This window comes from Euprymna scolopes, chromosome 10 (assembly GCF_053919585.1).
Source record: "Euprymna scolopes isolate OS-2025 chromosome 10, ASM5391958v1, whole genome shotgun sequence".
In the NCBI taxonomy this organism is placed as follows: Eukaryota; Metazoa; Mollusca; class Cephalopoda; order Sepiida; family Sepiolidae; genus Euprymna; species Euprymna scolopes.
Genome location: NC_136491.1, coordinates 81947976 through 81967447, shown reverse-complemented (window position 1 = coordinate 81967447; position 19472 = coordinate 81947976). Strand labels below are relative to the sequence as shown.

The window sequence follows — 19472 nt, the reverse complement described above, 5'->3', positions numbered from 1 at the left end:
CAATATATATATATATATATATATATATATATATATATATATATACACACACACACACACACACCGTATATTTCGTCATATAAGACAACTGTTAGATAAGACAAGGTACAAATTGGAACAAATTTTAATAAATTTATCATATATCGGTTGAATAAGACAACTGCTAAATCACAAAACCATGTTTGTTTAGCCTAGGCTAGAGATTGCAACATTCGGTATCTTATGAACTATTGGTTTTTAAAGATGATTTTTTTTACTTTAAGGATCGTCTTATACGCCGAAATATACAGTATATATATATATAAAGTCATAAGTATAAATAATTGTTTTTAATACCTAGACACTAGTGTTTCATTCTTCCAGAATCATCAGTGCAGGAAGTTATGATTGTTGCTGGTCGTGGGATTCGAACCCTGCAATGAAGCCATTTCTGTCTCCATTTTCAAGGAACATAACTCCAGGGCCACCATCAATCACAACAATATCCAAGTGAAATTAAACATTTATAAAAGGTATAAACGTTATTAAATATCGATCTTCAGTGATCAAGGGACTGAGCAGCCGCAATCTTGCACATATGATAACTGATCCACTTTTCTTTCACAGGACAAGGCTCAACTGCTAAGAAACTTACTTCTTATATATAATATATTTACATGGTGATTTCCGCTTCTCTACAAAAGGTCATCTCTACAAGAATCAAATGTCTGAACATGCTGATTGATTCAGCAACTCCAATTTATTCCTACAAGTCTAGCTGTAGATATGACACATGTGGTCTCTGGTTTCTGTCTATAAATAGCTCTGTTCAATGACAGCTTAATATTAGCTTGTTGCTGCCATGGGATCTTATGTAATTTTACCCTTACTTTACTCTTAACCATCAACAGACAAGCTCTACCATAACTACATACATCTATTATATAAATATCACTTGTCTGTTTAAATGTATGTCTGCTGAAAACTTTCGACAAAGGGGACGGATTTTCACATCATTTTGAAGCTCAACCCTTCGGACGACAAATATAAAAAAATTGGCTAAAAACATTAACTCCTTCACCCTGAACTAGGCACTTTTCTATAAAGAGGGGGTCGCTTTTTTGTCATCCCTCGCTTTTCGATTGACTAGCCTTAATTTAAACTTTCGCCACTTCTGGTTTGGCGATGGAAGCAACAGCAAAGACGTCACGTTATTTTTTTTTTCACATTCTTTTCCTCCTTCACGGTACAGGTTCGAGCCTGCCTGCCAACTACCATTATTTTTTTTTTTGCTCAACACACACCTTCAAACACCCGGGCAATGCCAAGCACCTGGGAAATGCTGAGCACCCAGGCCAGTACAGGATAAGACTCAAAATGTGTCTGAAGTTACTAAAGAAACCAGGCAAGAAATTATATTTGTCAGCTTAAAAATGACATTCTTTACATTTTTTTTTTTTTATATAGTTTACTAAACCATTTATTACACTTTAGCAATAACAAGATCAATGAACAAATGCTGATCAACCTTTGAATAATATTATGTAGACAAAGAATTTGTACTTTTTTTTTTCCAGATTTAATTTTTACCTGTTTGATGTTACCAGCCAAATCTTTGTAATATTGGACGCCATCTTTAGGGATGTATTTATTGAAAAATCCTTGAACCGGTTGGCTCCTGCCCATCTGCCTTTCTGTTCCTCTCACTGTTTGCCGAGGAACATGGGGAGTCACTTGTGGAGGGGTAGGAATTTCTTTATTCTAAATAAAATAACAAGAATTTAGACTGCTTAAAGCATGCACAATCTGAAAAATAGTAGCTTTGGTTTTGATAAATGAGGACAATGATTTGTTTGTTTAAATCATTTTGTAAAAATAAAAACACACACCAAAAAAATAGATATTTGTATCTCCTCATTTTTTTTTTCTCAAAATAAATCTTTCTTTATATATATATATATAAAAAAATCAATCTTGTGACGGAAAATAAAATAAGTGAGTTTTATAAGCGATTTGCTTATAGTGTGTACAGGTCAACCGGAAGGAAACAGTGTAGGCTTGAATTTGTCTTTTTCAGTTTGGTTCTTTTCTGGGATCCTTGAAACCTAATTGATCCCAACAAATCATAAAAAACATGAAAAAGCATGAAAACAAAAAAATAATTATTTTAAATGTTTGCAATTTTTATTCTTCTTCACTAATTGAATTCATTTGAAATGAATTTTTTTTGTTATCAAAAATGGTGTAGGTAACGAAAGATCCAAGAGGTGAACAAAATAAAGGAAAAAAAAAAGTTAATTTTTTTTTTTTTAAATTAAATATTAGCAATGACAGTAGTATTTTTATATCACTCACCTATTACAGTTGCCATTTTTCATGCTTCATTTGACAAGCAAACTCCGATGTCTACTAGACACTGTCCTCAAGTGGCTATCCAGGGGTTTGGCAGGATAATCTGGATACGTCTCCCTACACGTTAGTATTATGACCTGCACCCATCACACACTGACTGGCGATAACTAAAGTTTTTTTTTTTTTTTACATAAGCATCACCACTTATCAAGGCCAAGAGGCCACTCAAGGATAAGGGTTAAAGACATTGGACAATATAGTAATCGTTAGTAATGAAAATTTGGTAAATTTGATAACTTATATAGAACGGCTCATCAAGAACTTATTTATGTTAGACTTGAACACAACCATATTGTAGTCAGCCGGAAAGCAGGAAAACGGAAGACAATTCCACAGGCGTGCAGTTCTAAGAAAGAAGCTTTGTTCATGGAATCTACATTTAGGTATAGGCACAGATAAAGAGTGGGGGGGAATTATTGATAGTGTTTACAGCTAGACGAGTGTTTCTTGTGAAAGTTTGGCGAGGGGGGACCATAGATTGAAGCTCAGTTGAACACTTTCCATGAAAATAATGATACATCAGAGACAAACTCGCAACATCTCTTCTGTGAGATAGAGGTTGCAAGGAAGAGAAAAGGTCATCTCCTACGAGGCTACGAAGTCTATTTTGAACTCTATCAAGGCAGGACAAGTCCTTTCTAGCAGCTCCTGCCCAGATGTGGCAACAATATTCCATCCTTGGACGTACCTGGCTCTTATATAGATAGAGAATAGCATCAGCAGTGAGATATTTACAGGATCGATGGAAAGATCCCACCATTTTTCCAGCGGCCTTAGCAACAGATTTGATGTACGTGTTCCATTTAAGATCAGGAGTAAAGGTCAAGCCCAGAAGCTTGTCAAAACTTGAGGCCTCCTGAAGACGAGAGCCATTCATTTCAATTGATGCCAGATGTGGATCAGAATATTGATGATGTAAAGAGAGAAGTATTAGTATTGTGATCTGCTCCCACCAGACACTAACTAAATATTCAAAATAACATTCGCAGCCCAAATAAGATCCTCTCAGTATGTCTACTCCGCACTAACTGACACTAGAAATGGTGTATCTTCCCTAAATGATGTAGTAACAACACTGAGAAATCCTTCACGACTGAGACAATTTTTATTTTTGTTCCTTTTCTCCACATTAAAAAACGACCCTGGTGTCTAACTCTGTCCCGTGGGGAGGCATTGTAAATAGGAACAACACTATACTGAATACTCCAATAGAATATATTAATTCTTGTTCTGGAAAACCAAGAAACCACGAGTCCATCCGTATCACTTTATGTCATGTTTTCCATGGCCTCTCCTTTGGAAAAGACTCTACTACTTAAACTTTTCTACATCTACTAGCCCAGGAACTCACATCCATTCTTTCAAATGATTATACCAACAAAGTTTCTTGTTCTGCACACATCTCCCTATACTGCCCAAATCAAGTCTTCCTCTGAGCCTGTCTTTTATTTATTTATTTTTTTAACTCATATTCATCCCAAACAAGGTATGCTACCAGTGACATGCAAGAGACTACTGTGAATTACATTTAAATTTTGCATATTAGTACAGTTCTATAAAAAGAGACCAGTGGTTGATTCACTGGCCCATATGTGTGGAACAATAAATTTGTTGTCCTAAAGAAAACGACACTACAGCTTTATTTTAAAACTTTTATTGAAAAACTCAATTCAGGTAACTTGATTATGTAGTACAGCTGACATCTATTCAATGCAGCCACCTTCAGCCTCAATTACCCTATCGATATGGATCCGGAACTGGGAGCATGCCTTTTTCATAAGCGCCGGTGGGAGCTTAGCGAATACTCGGCAGATGGCAGCGATCAGGCTGGCTTTGGTGTTGTGGGAGGTTATGTTGATCATGTTTTCAACGTATGACCAAATAAAGTAGTCGAATGGGTTCAGATTGGGAGAAAGGGGGACCAGTAAAAGAAGGGTACAAAGTTGTAGCAGCCACCTGATTGCACCAGGGTGTACCTGGATGTGCTGAAGAGTGTGCTCTTCAGCACATCCAGGTACACTTTGGTGTTGACTTTCAAGCCGACTTTGAAGATGTGAGGTGGCATGATGTGGTACTCATTTGAAACCACACCAAAAACCATAACCGTGGCCTTCAAAGCAGCCTTAAGGAACACTGAAATATTTGGAACCACTTCCGTTGCCTTCCCTGGAAAATTTTACATAAGAATACATTTTTAGTTTTTATGTAGCTCGAATCGAAACCAAAATAATCAGTTGCTATTTAAGGCTTCAGCCTTCATCATTCCTGTCAGAGCTATCACAAGATGGATAAAAAAGGCTAAAAATTAAGCGACTTCAAGCTAAAAATGTATGTGTACACATGCTCGGAAGTTAGTTGATTTACTCTTGCCAATATCAATTGTTTTCCTTTCAATTTTGATCCCTTAGCAGCCTTTTTTACAGACTAAAAACCAAATTGAAAGAGTTACCGAGGTCCAAATACTTTATATATCAAGTTTCAAGTCTATAGACCAAAGAGTCAAAGAGGAGTTTAGTAGAGATATTTTAAATACACACAGACAAAGTTACTTATATATAATATATATATATATATATATATATATATATATATATATATATATATATAACATTTTTGTATGCTAGAACGTTTTCATTCTAAATTATGCACAATGTAGAAACTACATAAAACGAATTACATGTAAATGAATCCAATCGTCTAATAAGAAACTATAAAATACTGAATAATTAATAAATAAATGCTCATTCTTAAAAAGAATATGCAAATAAATTAACCTTAACGAAGTCGCTCGCAGATCCGTGACTGAGTATATTAAGAAGTTCATTTTAATAATTTTTAAATAGAAAGTAGGTTTTTAATATTAATGCCAGAGTTAGAAAAATACTCAACTTTATAGGCATACTAGCAAAGATACCCACGCTTTGCTGTATGCTTGGGTACCAGCTTTGCGGGTACCCAAGCATACAGCAAGTCTCAACCGTAACATTTGATCTTGAAAAATTGTGTGCACCATCCCTACTTTAGAGGCCATCATCATGCCAGGTTTTGTCATGATTGGTTCAGTGGAGAGTATATATGCATAGGCTATGACCTTGACCTTTGACTATAACCTTGAAAAATGGTGTGCACCATACGTTGGTGGTTGAATATCATTATATGAGGTTTGGTTATGATCGGTCCAGTGGTTTGGGCTGTAGGAGACTTAAACACACAAACGAACGCTATTACGTTATATATATAGATAAGTGTCACCACTTATCAAGACTGGAGGATGACGATTAAAGATATTGTCAGTCATTATTGCCTCCACAAGAAGATCAGAAACATTAGGTTGGATAGGTAGAACATTACATTAGTTGACTGTCATAGCTGTAGCTAGACGAGTTCTTGCTGAGAATGTTTTACAGGTTATTATTTTTTTTCATGGTTGTTCCTCATTGTCCACGGCTTCTTATTGGTTATTCGAAGCTTCCCTCTACCTCCCTTACGTAAGTAGAGGGGGTGCCCTCATCCACAACCTGGGGGTCGCACTGGATGGCTGGAGGAAGATGGCACAACTGTTATCAGATGTTGAAGCTCAGGTGAACACTTACGATGAACATAGCGATACAGGAGGGAGAGGCTATCAACAGCTCTTCTGTGCAAAAGAGGCTTCGATATGTTTCCATAAAATATAGTCATGTCTTCTGTATAGGTGTAAACTAATGATCTTAGCATATGATTTGGAAGATCATTTATGAAGATCAACTTTTTTTGTCTTTTGCAAGGAGGTCACCACTTATCAAGGCCTGAAGGCCACTTAAGAATAAGGATTAATGAGTGCACAGCAGTCACAAAGACAACAGTGTAATAATCGTTAACAGTGGAAATTGGGTAGAATTTGATTATTTAAGGGGACGGCTCAACAAAAATGGCACAAAGACATTGACACACTGGTTCTCGCCAGATTACCAAAGTTAAGCAACGTTGAGCATGGCCAGTACCAAATGGGTGACCATTTTGGAAGGCAAGGCACTGTATGTACCGCGAGGTCAAATACCAAGTTGGGAAACTGATGAGGTAAAATACCAGGTTGGGAAACTGGCACAGCCTATCCTTCTCTCGAGGGTAGATGGGCCTCTCTTAAACCGTGGTATGCAACCCATTTAGTGATGGTGTCACAATAAAAAAAATACCCTTGATAGCCCTGGCGAAGCATCAAGTATTAAGCTACGGACAAGATTTGAATTACACTTCAAACTCGTGTTGTGAGTTCAATCTCGGCTGAGGTCACACGTTACATTACGTTATAACAAGAACTTGTTTACATTGGACTCAAAAACGACATTGTAGACATTCGGAAAGTAGGCCAGTAAAACAGAGTTCCATACGCGAGCAGTTCTAGAAAAGAAGCTTTGTTTATGGAATCTGCGTTTAGTGTGAACACTTGTGATGCATAATTTCTTTCTATCATTTTCAATCAACGTTGGACATTAGTATAAGAGAAATCAACTCACCTTTTTTTTTCTTTTGAAAAAGAAGAAACGTTTCTCTTTTGCTGGTTTTGTTTCACAACTGCTTGCAAGTTTTTTGCCCTCAAACGAAACGGTTGGTCGTTCTGGAGAAGCGTTCACTGATGGTTGGCAATAAGAGATGCGCTGCGACAAAACAAAATTAACATGCAGTATTAAAGCATACACAAATATTATCGAATACATAAAACTAGAAACATACCCGTTACAGAATGGGTAATATTCATTTGCTGGACAGAAATATTTTTGCACCACTTTTATAGCCGCTTAAGATTAAAATCAGGATATAATAATACTAAACCTTATATCTAGAACCTTTATTCCAACTTCTATCAAAAATGTATTACATAATTTTAATTCTAGAAAATAGCTTAATTTAGTGCTACAAGTATAAGGGGTCTTAAGAAATTTAAATTCGGAGAATTTTGTTTAATTTGTGTCTCATGACCGTGGATCCAAATTAATACAACTTTGAAATATTTTAATTTTCAAATCAGAAATTGCGTTCATATTATGCACCATTAAACCGCTTTCAAATGATTTAAAGAAACTGAAATTTGGCAAATAAAGCAAACCCTGGGTTTACTTTCAGCAGCTTCATAACTCACTTCCCTTATTGTGTCCTGTAGTCTTCATGTTCTACAAGCAACGTTTCTAACAAAAGGGAAACAACTGCCATTTTCTGGGTTGAATTCTTTTATTGTTGACTAGTTTTAGATCTTGGAGTTTTATTTATTATTTTTTTCTAGTTCCTTACAGCAAGTGGTTGAATGCCTTGTCTGGAGCGATTTCCATAAAAAAAAAATTGATGTTTGATAACCATGATGAAATTTTCATGAAAATGGATGGTATTTGGATTTTCATGAAAGGCTTCCATTCTAATTTTACACCTTTACATAAAAAAATAAATGAAAATAAATATAGCCCACATTAAAACACCTTTCACTTAGAAAGTTCCAAAATTCCTAATGATTAGTAAATTAGTTTAGGAGTGAATCCTGAGCATACAAATATAAATATGTACACAAATCGTACTTTATATGAGTAGTGATTAACTCAGTGAAATCTTTTTAAATTATTTTAGACGTACATAACTTCCATCAAAAAAATATTGATATTTCATTCTAAACTACATTTTCTTTTTTTTTAGTTTTATTTCATTTCTTTGCAAATACAATTATTTTTATTCCATTTTTTTTTGCAGAAAAGACATTTTTCTTTTCCGCAGCAGATGTCAATTATAGATGGAAGCCATTTTTCTATATACAGTACATTTGGCAATTATTACAGACTAGCAAGGGGTACCAGGCTTGCTTAGTTGTAAAAGACACACACACACGTGTATATATATATATATATATATATATATATATATATATATATATATATATATATATATATACACACACACACACACACATACATACATAAATTTGAATTTTCAGAATGTGAAAGATGATATAATTATTTCCACAACCAAAATCGCAGCACTGGCTTTCATGACCTGCAACATTGCTTGACTGTTGAAATATAATATTCAATAGAGAACAGGCTCTGTAATAATAAATACTAAATCCACATGAATTAAAATATATTTAAGTGTATTATATATATATATATATATATATATATATATATAGTAATTATTTCCAAAGTTTAACAAAATAACTTAGGTGCCATCAGCTAGAATCAAAATTAAACATTTAGCGCTCCAGCTACATTCCCTACCCCTTGTTTAGTTGGATGAATAACGCATACAGAAATGTCTGCAAGTTGAAATGCAAAATATTCATTTCAACTTGTCGACATATTTCTATTACTTTTGCGCATTTTTCATTTATATCAGGTTGACCAGAAAGTTCTTGCAGTTTTTAACTTTTGAATACAAATGAACATATCTCAGCTCAAACAAAAATTTATTGATTGAAATAAGCACCATCAGAATCGACACACTTCTGCCAATGCAAAACAAATGTATTCATGCCAGTGATGTAAAAATCTTGCGTTCTGGTGGCGATGAAGTTATTGAAGGCGCTTTTGATATCGCTTAGGTTTTTTAAGCATTTTTCGCAGAGAAAGTTGTCGAAATGCTTGAAAACGTGGTAGTCGGTAAGTGAGAGGTCTGGAGAGTATAGCGGATAATTGCAGCCTAGTTCATTCAACTTTTGTAGGGTCAATTTAGCTATGTGCGTTTGGGCATTGTCATGGAGAAGAATTGGACCTTTTCTGTTGACTAACGTTGAGTGTTGTTGTCGAAGTTCGATACATTTCCTCCATTCATAGACAGTACTTCTATGCCGTAATGGTTTCACCTGTATTCAAAAAATTCTAATGGAGGAGACCAGTCTCAGACCACTAAACAGTCAGCATGACCTTCTTTTGGTGCAGCTGTTGTAGAGCTCTATTAGGATCTAACCACTGAGCTGAGCATCGCTGGTTGTTGTAGAGAACCCAGTTTTTATCACAAATCACAACCTGGTCAAGAAATGGGTCATTCTTGTTGCATAATAAAAGGGAGGATTACACTTCATAACGGCGTTTCTTTTGTGAGGAATTAAATTTGTGAGGCATCCATTAATCAAGTCTTTGTCTTTCCTATCTCTCTCAAGTGGTTTGAAATCGTTGTATATGTTACATCTAATTCAGAAGCAAGTTCTCAAACAGTTTTGCGTAGATTGGCTTTGACTAAGACTCTTGATTGTTGTCAACATCTGATAACCAACCACTACACTCATCTTCAAGACTCTCATCGCCACCACAAAATTTCTTAAATCACCATTATGCTGTGCATTCAGTAGTGGTTCCTGGGCAAAATGCTTTTTTGATATCCCGAGCTGTTTCAGGAGCTTTTTGTTCTAGTTTGAATTGAAATAAGAAAATTGTGCAAATTCGCTTTTTTTTTCTTCATCTTTTATTCAACGTCCTGAAAAGAAGAAATAATTGTTTTAAAATAATTGTAATTTAAATGATTAAATAGAGCGAAAAAATCTACTTTATATGTCATTATAACGAAAACTTATTTGAAAATATATCATTTGAAATCCATACTAAAAATGCTGCAAGAATTTTCTTCTCAACCTAAAAATCTGCATGAATTAAAATATATTTAAGCGTATTTTACAACTGGGAAATGCAACCATCCAAACAAAGATTTTTACTTGTTATAAACTGTCCTTTATGTATGAGTAGCGGGGGGTACCTGGCGTTGCCCGGGTGTTTTTAGGTGTGTGTTGAGCAAAAAAAAAAAAAGAAGGCAGACAGGCTTAAACCCTTGATGCAAAGGAGGAAAAGAAAGTGAAAAAAAGTGACACGTTAGCTGTTGCGCCCATCGCCAAACCAGAAGTGACATAAGTTTAAATTAAGGCTAGACAATCGAAAAGAGGCCACGATTTTCGAAAATATCGGTGAAAAAAGCGACCCCTACCTGTAGAAAAGTGCCCAGTTGAGAATGAAGGAATTAATGTTTTTGGTCAATTTTTTGATAATTTTCGCATGAACGATCAAGCTTCAAAATGATACCGATCTCGTGAAAATCCGTCGCCTCTGTCGAAAGTTTTTGTGAGCCATACAAACACATACATACATCCATACATACATTTAAACAGGCAGGTGAGATTTATATTATAGATTATGTAACTAGTAGTTTAAGAATTTATTTATTAAATATTCTCACACAGACACACACACATCTACTGTCTTATATAGATTACTTCTTTGGGTATCATGTCTGTTATTGCAGACATCCATAATCATGGCTCTCCAGTCCCCTCCGTGTTTGGCCTTTCTGATGAGATCTAGCGTGTTTCCAGTGACTCTATAGTGAACTTTATTCATTGTCTTCCTCTGAGTTTTTTTTCCAGCGATTTTTCAAACTTTTTTCCACGCAATCTGTCTGCATGAAATGGCCAAAGAACTTTAAATGTCTGGCATGTACGGTATTAAGTCGTGATCTGCTGTACTCTGCCTTACGCATGACTTCTTCATTTGTCTTTCTTTCTTTCTGTCCATGAGATTTGTAGAAGTCTCCTTACAGAATTATATCACCACTGCTCCCAAAAAACTTTCAGTCGCCTTCGTTACTGTCCAACATTCGCAACCATATGAACACAAAAAATCAGAAACTTGAAGATGTACATAGATTAATTATGTCGTTTACCTAAATATTTACAATTGTTTAATCTTTTTGTCTCATTTTCATGTTATGTGATCTGAAATAACAGTTATAATATAGATACAGGTAGGCATCTTTTAGTCAGGTGTTCATCCACCCCATTGCAATATTACATTTTCAAGCCCTTTTTATCTTTTATTAAGAAAATTGTTTTCTTTCTGCCTGCCTTATTTCCCAATCCTATCAAGGACTCAAACTATTTACCCCAACTTTGCTTTGACTTTGAAGTATATCTGATAGTGAGACCCAATTTGGGACTATCAATGAGTATGGAGTAATTCCTTAGTTGCAAGTACTCTCGAGTCTACTTTGTTAGGGTCCCATTTATAGGTTAAATAGAATCTGTTTTGGGTTAAGCAGAATTGTAGAAGACTAGGATATAATAATACCCTAACTCGCCACAAGAAAATAATGAAACGAATGGAATTGAAGGAAACAAAAACTCAATTGATGGATAAGATAAACGTGTCGTTTATTTACTGTTGAAAGAATGAATGTTTTAGATATAACATGTGTTCATGTCCGCGCGAGTGTAACCATCGTTCGTTGCGGGACTGGTGTTGTAGAAAGAAAAGGAAATGTGTGTTCATCTCACTATCGTTTGTTCGCGCGTGGGAAGAGAAGTGAGTAATGTCATGGAAATGAGAATGATAGTTCAGCATGTAGACAAAGACAAAGATAGTGGGTTAAGCTGTACGCCATGTTAGCCGTCAGCTATGCGAAGGTATTCTCAGGGACAAGTTGTATATGTAGAGAGAGAAAGAGTGTAAAGGTGTACATACGGTCTGTTAGCTTTTTTTTTTGTCCCACATAGTACCAAGTGGTGTGAGGTCCGCGGCCGGTCCGTAGACCGACCAGCTCGAAAGCTGGGCCAAAAAGGGCTGGAAACAGCTTGTCTCTTGCTTTTATACTTGTTCCGGTGGTCTTTTGCGCATGTGTGGATTTCCTTTGAAAGGGGAAGTGACGTTGTCCATGCGTGCGTGTATGTGAGTACATGTGTGTACGTTAGCGTGTGTGTATATACACGTGCATGTGAGTGTATGTACGCGAACGTTAATATATGTATGTGTGTGGACGTGGGCACGTATGTTTGTGTGCGCGTATGTATATGACAATATAGCTTGAAATGTGAATGTGTGTTTTTGTGTGAGACTAGAAAAGGCTTGCGCAGAATATACGATTCATGATGAAGTATCAGCAGGAGAAATGTTTTACCATAAACTTACCATCTAAAGAGTTGAGATGACATAGATTTAAAACAAAACAAATTATGCTTATGCATCTATGTTACTGCGCTATTTTTTATAGTAATTTCAAATTAAATTCAATTTTTACGATATTTGCTTATGAAATTGTTAAAGTACGGAATAGTAATAAAACAACCTCCCCTTGTTAAAAACGTTATTATTTCAGCACGGTAACATAGATGCACAAGTACCAAAAAATGTTACCTTGGAATTTGTGGTAATAAGTTGTACAACCTCGGAATATTCTTTCCTTCGGGCCACATCCACTGCCGTTTCATTTTGCTACAAAATTAAAATAAACTTATTATTCATTTTATATCATTTGGATTATTCAGACTACAGTGTGGAACGATAAAATTGTTGCCCTAGAAAAGACGACCGGATTCCATTTCCGTTTGATGAAAATGGATTTTCTTTTTTTGTTGGAGACCATCTACTAGTTGGTCCATGGTGTACAAATCCCAAGAGTGATAGGAGCCTTCTATTATGCGTGAAAGTGACACAATATTCAATGAGCGAGATCAGAGATGCATCGCTGTACAACTCATGTTCTCTACCGATTCAAATTATGACAACAGGACCATTGCCAGCACCCTCAAAATGCCAATCTGGATGGTTCAACACTTGAGACCACAGCTCAATGAAGTTTCCAGCCATGGTTATGGTATTTGGTGTGGTTTCAAATGAGGACCACATCATGCCACATCTGAAAAGTCGGTTTGAAAGTCAACAAAGTATACCTGGACGTGCTGAAGGGTGTGGTGATCTGGTGCAATCAGGTGGCCACTGGCAGACTCTGGGTATGCCAGCAGGACTCGGTGCCGGCCCACAAGTCCAAAAAGACCCAGGCTTGGCTTCAGAAGGAGTGCTACAGCTTTGTACGCTTCTCTCACTGGCCCTCTTCCTCCCTCAACCTGAACCTACTGGACTACTTTGTTTGGTTATACATTGAGAGCATCACCACCATGACCTCTCACAACACTAAAGCCAACCTGATCTCCGCCATCCGCCGAGTATTCGCCAAGCTCCCACCAGCACTTGTAGAAAAGGCATGCTACCATTTCCGAACCCGAATCAAGGCGGTGATTGAGGTTAACTACATTGATTCGACTACATTGAATAGATGTCAGCTCTACTACATAATCAAGTTACCTGACTTGGTTTTTTCAATAAACGTTTTAAAATAAAGCTGTAGTTTTGTTTTCTTTTGGGCAACAAATTTATCGTTCAACCCTGCGTTGTTCTCTTCTTGAGAGCATGCTACCACGATGGATTATGTAAAGAGTTCTATCCAAAATTCCATGCAGATTCCCGAGTTTGAACAGAAAGATTCCTTAATTCAACAAGATACTCCTGAAAAAGGTTGGAGGTTACATCAACTGAAACGTTGTGAAAATAACACTTAAGATGAGAACAGTAGTCTTAATAAATTAAATAATACAAATGATCAATCCTCATCTAAAAAATTTCATTCATTTGTTTATACTTCAACATATTGTTGCTGTATTGGAAATCGATTCTCATGTTGTCATGAGGATGGCATAATGGGCAACAAACAATATTATTTGATTCACTTTTCCAATCTTTGCTATTAGTGAATGCATGAAGTACAGTCAGTTTTATAAGAGCACTAACAGATGTACTCGTTATTGCTCAGTATTACACAATGTTAAATTATTTAAAAAAAAATGAAGTATAAAAAAATGGAATGAAACAGACATGTGCATGCGTTATTATGATTTTTCTAAACAGTTCACTTTTTGTAAGTTAAAACAAAAAAAGCCGAGATCTAACCCAAAACCTAGAGACAGTATATCAAGCATGATAACAATTGGGCCAGCTTGACATGATTTTTAAAAAGTGTTTTCAAACCTACTTATTCTTAACATAAGGAAGCTGTCATGTGAATGATTTGTGCATGCACAGTAGTGAAACAGTTGCAAAGTAGATAAAAGTCCAATGACCTTCAAGTACCAATTTTTCCATTTTAGCCCCTTAGCAGCCCTTTTTGTTTTTGGATGAAAACCGATTAAAAAGTTTTCCACATCTCTGAATACCCTATATACTAGTGATGGGATGATTCCAATACAATTACCGATTCCAATTCTTTATAAATCTTTAATTATCTAATTTTGAGATTGTTATTTTCCCCGGATTTTTTTTCATGTTAAATATGCAGATATTTTGCTAAACATCAAAATACACTTGTGGAGAATGATCTATCGATTTTAGCGTGACTGGTATTTTAAAATCAATAAATATTTATTATTTCATCATTATTACCAGTAATGGAAGATTTTGGTTTAAACAAAATCAAATAAAAAAAAAAAAGACAATTGAAAGAATCATTTTAGCATTGGAAAATAGGCATCAATTTTTCCGATTCCGATTAATCGTCCCAACACTATATACCAAATTTCACATCTGTATATCAAAAATTCATTGAGTATATAGGTTGAGAATTGTCCTGACACACGCATTCTCACTTTTATAGATATATAGATTTCTTTTATAAAAAAGATTATGATTTGAAGAAAGTTTTGCTTTTCTAAGAATTTCATAAATTAATCAGTGTCACTGTCTTCACTTGTCCTTCTATAGATCGTATGGATCAGCTAAAAGTATATGCAATCATTATTAAGGAGTCAGATGAGCCAGCATATACAAACACAGTTTGAATCCCCCCCCCCCCCCAGACCACATCCTTGAGCGTCTTCCGTCTCTCTAAACAAGGTTTTGTCAGGAAAACTTAACATGAGGATATTTTATCTGACAAGTAAACCATGACCAAATATTCAAAATGAAACCTCTTAACATAAGGAAGCTGTTTAAACCCCAAATATGATTCCCTCAGCAACATTATACACTGGCTCATAGGAGGAATGGTGCATCTTCTAGTAATGTAACCTCAATAAACAGCACTTAGCTGAATACTCAACCAGACTAGATGAAGTCTTGTCCTGAAATCCAACAAGACCAAAAGAAAGATTTACTATAACATAGTATCATGCCTTGATAGAGTTCAAAATCAGCTCCGAAACCTAGTAGGTGATGCCCTTTTCTCTTCCCTGCAACCTCTTTCCCACAGAAAAGCCGTTGCAAACCTGTCTCTGCTCTATCGTTATTTTCATGGCAAGTGCTCGACTGAATTCCAATCTATCGTTCCCCCTTGCCAAACTTTCACACACAAAAAAACATGCGATTACCTACAACCACAATATGCGATTTCCCCCACTCTCTAACTGTGCCTAAATCCAAATGCAGATTCCATGAACAAAGCTTCTTTCCCAGAAAGAAGCTTCTTTCCCAGTGTTCCTGTGGAACAATGTTTTTTTGGTCTGCTTCTCAGTTGAATACAACATGGTAACCTTCAAATCCAATGTAAACAAGTTGAGCTGTCCCCTTAAATAATCCAAATTCTACTCAATCTACACCATTAACGATTACTACACTACCACCTTACATGCATTAACCCTTATCCTCGAGTGGCCTTCAGGCCTTGATAAGTGGTGACTTCCAAGTAGAAAACAAAAAAGTTAACTGGTCAGTTGGGTGGAGGAAAATTAAGGTTTTTCTCTTCCTTACGAACTTAATGTTTAAGACATAAAGAATGACATTGATTGAACACTCAAATAACTAGAGTTCAAGTGTCAGCTTTAGAAAGGGGGCTTCTTGATTACTGAGGACTTATTGAAGTAAAATGAAAACAAAGAGAGAACCATAAATGCATAGGACTCCTACCTCCACTATTATGATTCAGATTGGTTAATATTTGACTGAATTATGAGACCAGCCGCAGACGGCTGTTGCAAGCAAAACCAAACCTCCTATAACTAAAAGAATCAGAAATAATGTGGGGGGAAGAGGGATGACACCTGTTATCTCAAAAACGGTCATGTTATAGTCAGCTCGGAAGCAGTCCTACAGCATTGTGCTCCACAAATGGACAGCTCCAGGAAAGAAACTGTACTAATGAAATTTTCATTTAATTTTAGGTACAGATAGAATGTAGGGGAAATTGTTGACAGTGGTTGTAACTAAACGAGTGTTTGTTGTGGGTGTTTTCTTTATTAGTGAAACGGTTTAATTAGTATATTGATGTTTCTTAAAAAAAGAAAAAAAAAGTAGTGTCACTTCCAGTTCAAATTTCAGTATAATTCTTATTTTCTGTTGCGTGAGAATTGAACTACTTTGGAGGGGGGGGGGGCTTAAAAATCCCCACAATAGTTTTAGATTTTCATAACTAACATGAACTGGATAATGACTGAAGTTCAAATTATAGACTAATTGTTCAGATCAAGTTATTATAAAAATTTCCATATTTGAGAGCATTCGAGTGTTAACCCTAACATTTAAATATTGAATATATCAGCTTGACCTTTTTGGTTTTTCATTATATCATCATCATCATCATCATCATCATCATCACATTGTATGAATCCAAAAATTCTATTGTTGGCATTTGTTTCACCGATATTTTTCTAGTCAAAATTCTTTCTAGAAAGACATCTGGCGATTATAGATCTGAAGGCCACTCGAGGATAAGAGTTAATGAATGTAAAGTGGTAGTGTAGTAATCATGAAGGTTGCCAACATCCTAAGCGAAAGTGACTTTTGTGGAATGAACTGGATTTGAATTTGAAACATCCAGGTTGTCAGTTGCGTCGTTCACCACTAGACCACCATCATGTTCCAGTTTCATTACATGAAAAAGTACATCGGAATGTTTCCTAAAATGCGTAAGGAAATCTTCCGTATTAGCTATGGAGTAAAAATATGAAAGTCTGAATAGCAAAATAATAATTTTTAGTTAATTGACTGGAATTTTTAGATGAGGATTTGTTATTCGTATTATTTGGATTTGTTCAGACTACTGTTCTCATCTTGAATGTCATTTTCACAACATTTCAGTCGATGTAACCTCCGACCTTTTTCAGGTGTATCTTGTCAAACCCAGGAATTTAGATAGAATTTTGAATGGAACATTTTTATTTAATTCATGGGGTAACATGCTCATGTTCCATAAGAACAAGAGCATGCTATTTTGAAAAGATCAATTGTAAAAGTGATATTCTCCTGAAGGTTGGAGGTTCAATCCTCAGTATGGGCAACCGAAAAATACAACTGCGAATTACTTAGGACCTCGATCCAGGCATGGCTGATGGAACAAGAGCATGCTACCCCCGTGAAATATATAAAGGGTTTAATCCAAAATTCCGTTTAAATTTCAGAGTTAGACAGAAACATTCCTGAGTTTGACAAGGTACACCTGAAGAAGGTCGGAGGTTACATCAACTGAAATGTTGTGAAAATAACACTCAAGATGAGAACAGTAGTCTGATGAATCCAAATAATACGAATATACGAGGTGTTTAGAAAATTAATGGCACACTTTACATTAAGATTATGTTCTATATGCATAAAGAAATCTTTGTTTGAATGTTAGTTCACTTCATTACTAATTTCCTTTGTGATCCATTTCTTCCTCCATTTGTTCTGTTCATATTTATTTATCTGTATTTGGTCTACTGTATTTTTGTTATACTGAAATAAGGACCAATATTTGTAGGATGCTGACTAGATCCTCGACATTGGCTATCAAAGGAACCTCTGTAGATCATGATGTTTGGATCTTTCAGGTTTTTATATTTGTTTGGTATCATTTCTTTTTCATGTATTGTTAGTATAGCAGCAACTGTGTTCGTTACAACTCTACTTTCAACCGAGTCGTTGTTTGTTTCGTTCACCACACTCTTTTCTTCTACCTCTTCTTTTACACACATCCGTTCGCTTTAGTGATTAAAAATCGTTTGTCCTCCCGTTTTCCTTTCCTCGTTATTTATGGAACCAGGGTACGAGATTATCAGAGATTCCCCAAGATTCCACAAGACTTTTTTCCACATAAAAGCCTGCGGGCGCCATCTTGATTCTCAATTTGTGCTCTGCAGGCACAAACGCGCAGCCGCTTTAACGGAAAGCCACTTCTTTCTCCACAGCAACACCAAGTCGAGGCTTATTCTTCCTGTAGTCCTGACGGTGTTTATCTTATATATAGAAATTACAGTGCACTATCACACATATTGCGTGTGTTAGATGCTTACAATAAAGAATGTTGATCGATGCTTGTTTCAATGACTTATACACCAAGCATTTACAAACCTATTCACACATATGGATTATAATCCCAAAATTATGCCATTGATTTTTCAAACATTCTCTATAGCCAAAGTAGGTGCTCAGCTGAGCTCCAGTCTATGGTCCATCCCCGAAAACGTTCACAACAAATACTCGCAACAACTATTAACAACTTCCTTCACACCTTATCGGTGCCTAGAACTAAACAAGAATTCCATGGGCAGTTTATTTCCCAGAAATGTCCGTCTGTCAAACGCAATGCAGTGTGTCTGCTTTCCGGCTGACTATAACATGGTCGTGACTATAACATGAATAAATTCCTATTGAGTTGTCCTCTAACATAGAGTGACATCCAGGCCTTGATAAGTAGTAACCTCCCAAATAAAAAAAAAAAAAATCACTTTCAACACTTATTGGGATTTAGGAAAGTTCAACATTGATGAGACGGCAATCATGATCAGAATTTTTTTAATGTAAATTGATCATTTGCATGATTTGCATTATTCGGTTAAGTGTTTTATCATAACAGGTCCACAATGATCAACAGTATAACCATTAAAGTACTAAGTAAAAATTCAGTTGTAAGTGACACTCTTCTGGAGGTTGGAGGTTCAATCCTCAGAGCGGATGATACTAAGAATACAACTGCGAATTACTTGAGACTTCTACGGTTGACAGAACAAGAGCGTGCGGATTAAATAAAGGGTTCCATTTGAAATTCTGCGCAGATTTCCAAAAGAAAGATTCACATGTTCGATAATATATGCTTGAAGAAGGTCGAAGGTTACATCGGCCAGAATGTTGTGAGAATAATACTCGAGGCGAGAACAGTAGTTCAAACAATCCAAATCATACAGGAAACTATTTCAACATGGTGGACAGACTTATTATCCAAGTTGTTACTAAGATTCACAATGAAATACAATAGAAAAGATTTCAAGCAAAGTCAGATTTACATTGTTCAAATTAAAAATGATAGAAATACAGAATTTTTATGCAGACACCAAAGTGTAAATC

At 35.8% G+C, this 19472-nt stretch overlaps 1 protein-coding gene across 1 annotated transcript in view; it reads right to left on the bottom strand.

Moving 5' to 3' along the window:
* LOC145286119 (uncharacterized) overlaps positions 1-19472 on the bottom strand; it is a 235108-nt gene that overhangs the window by 6791 nt on the left and 208845 nt on the right. The window contains exons 9-11 of the mRNA XM_080134819.1: positions 12525-12602; positions 6888-7028; positions 1570-1740 (exon numbers count right to left, since the gene is read on the bottom strand). Coding sequence (XP_079990945.1) covers positions 1570-1740; positions 6888-7028; positions 12525-12602 — 390 coding nt within the window. The remainder of the gene's footprint in view (positions 1-1569; positions 1741-6887; positions 7029-12524; positions 12603-19472) is intronic.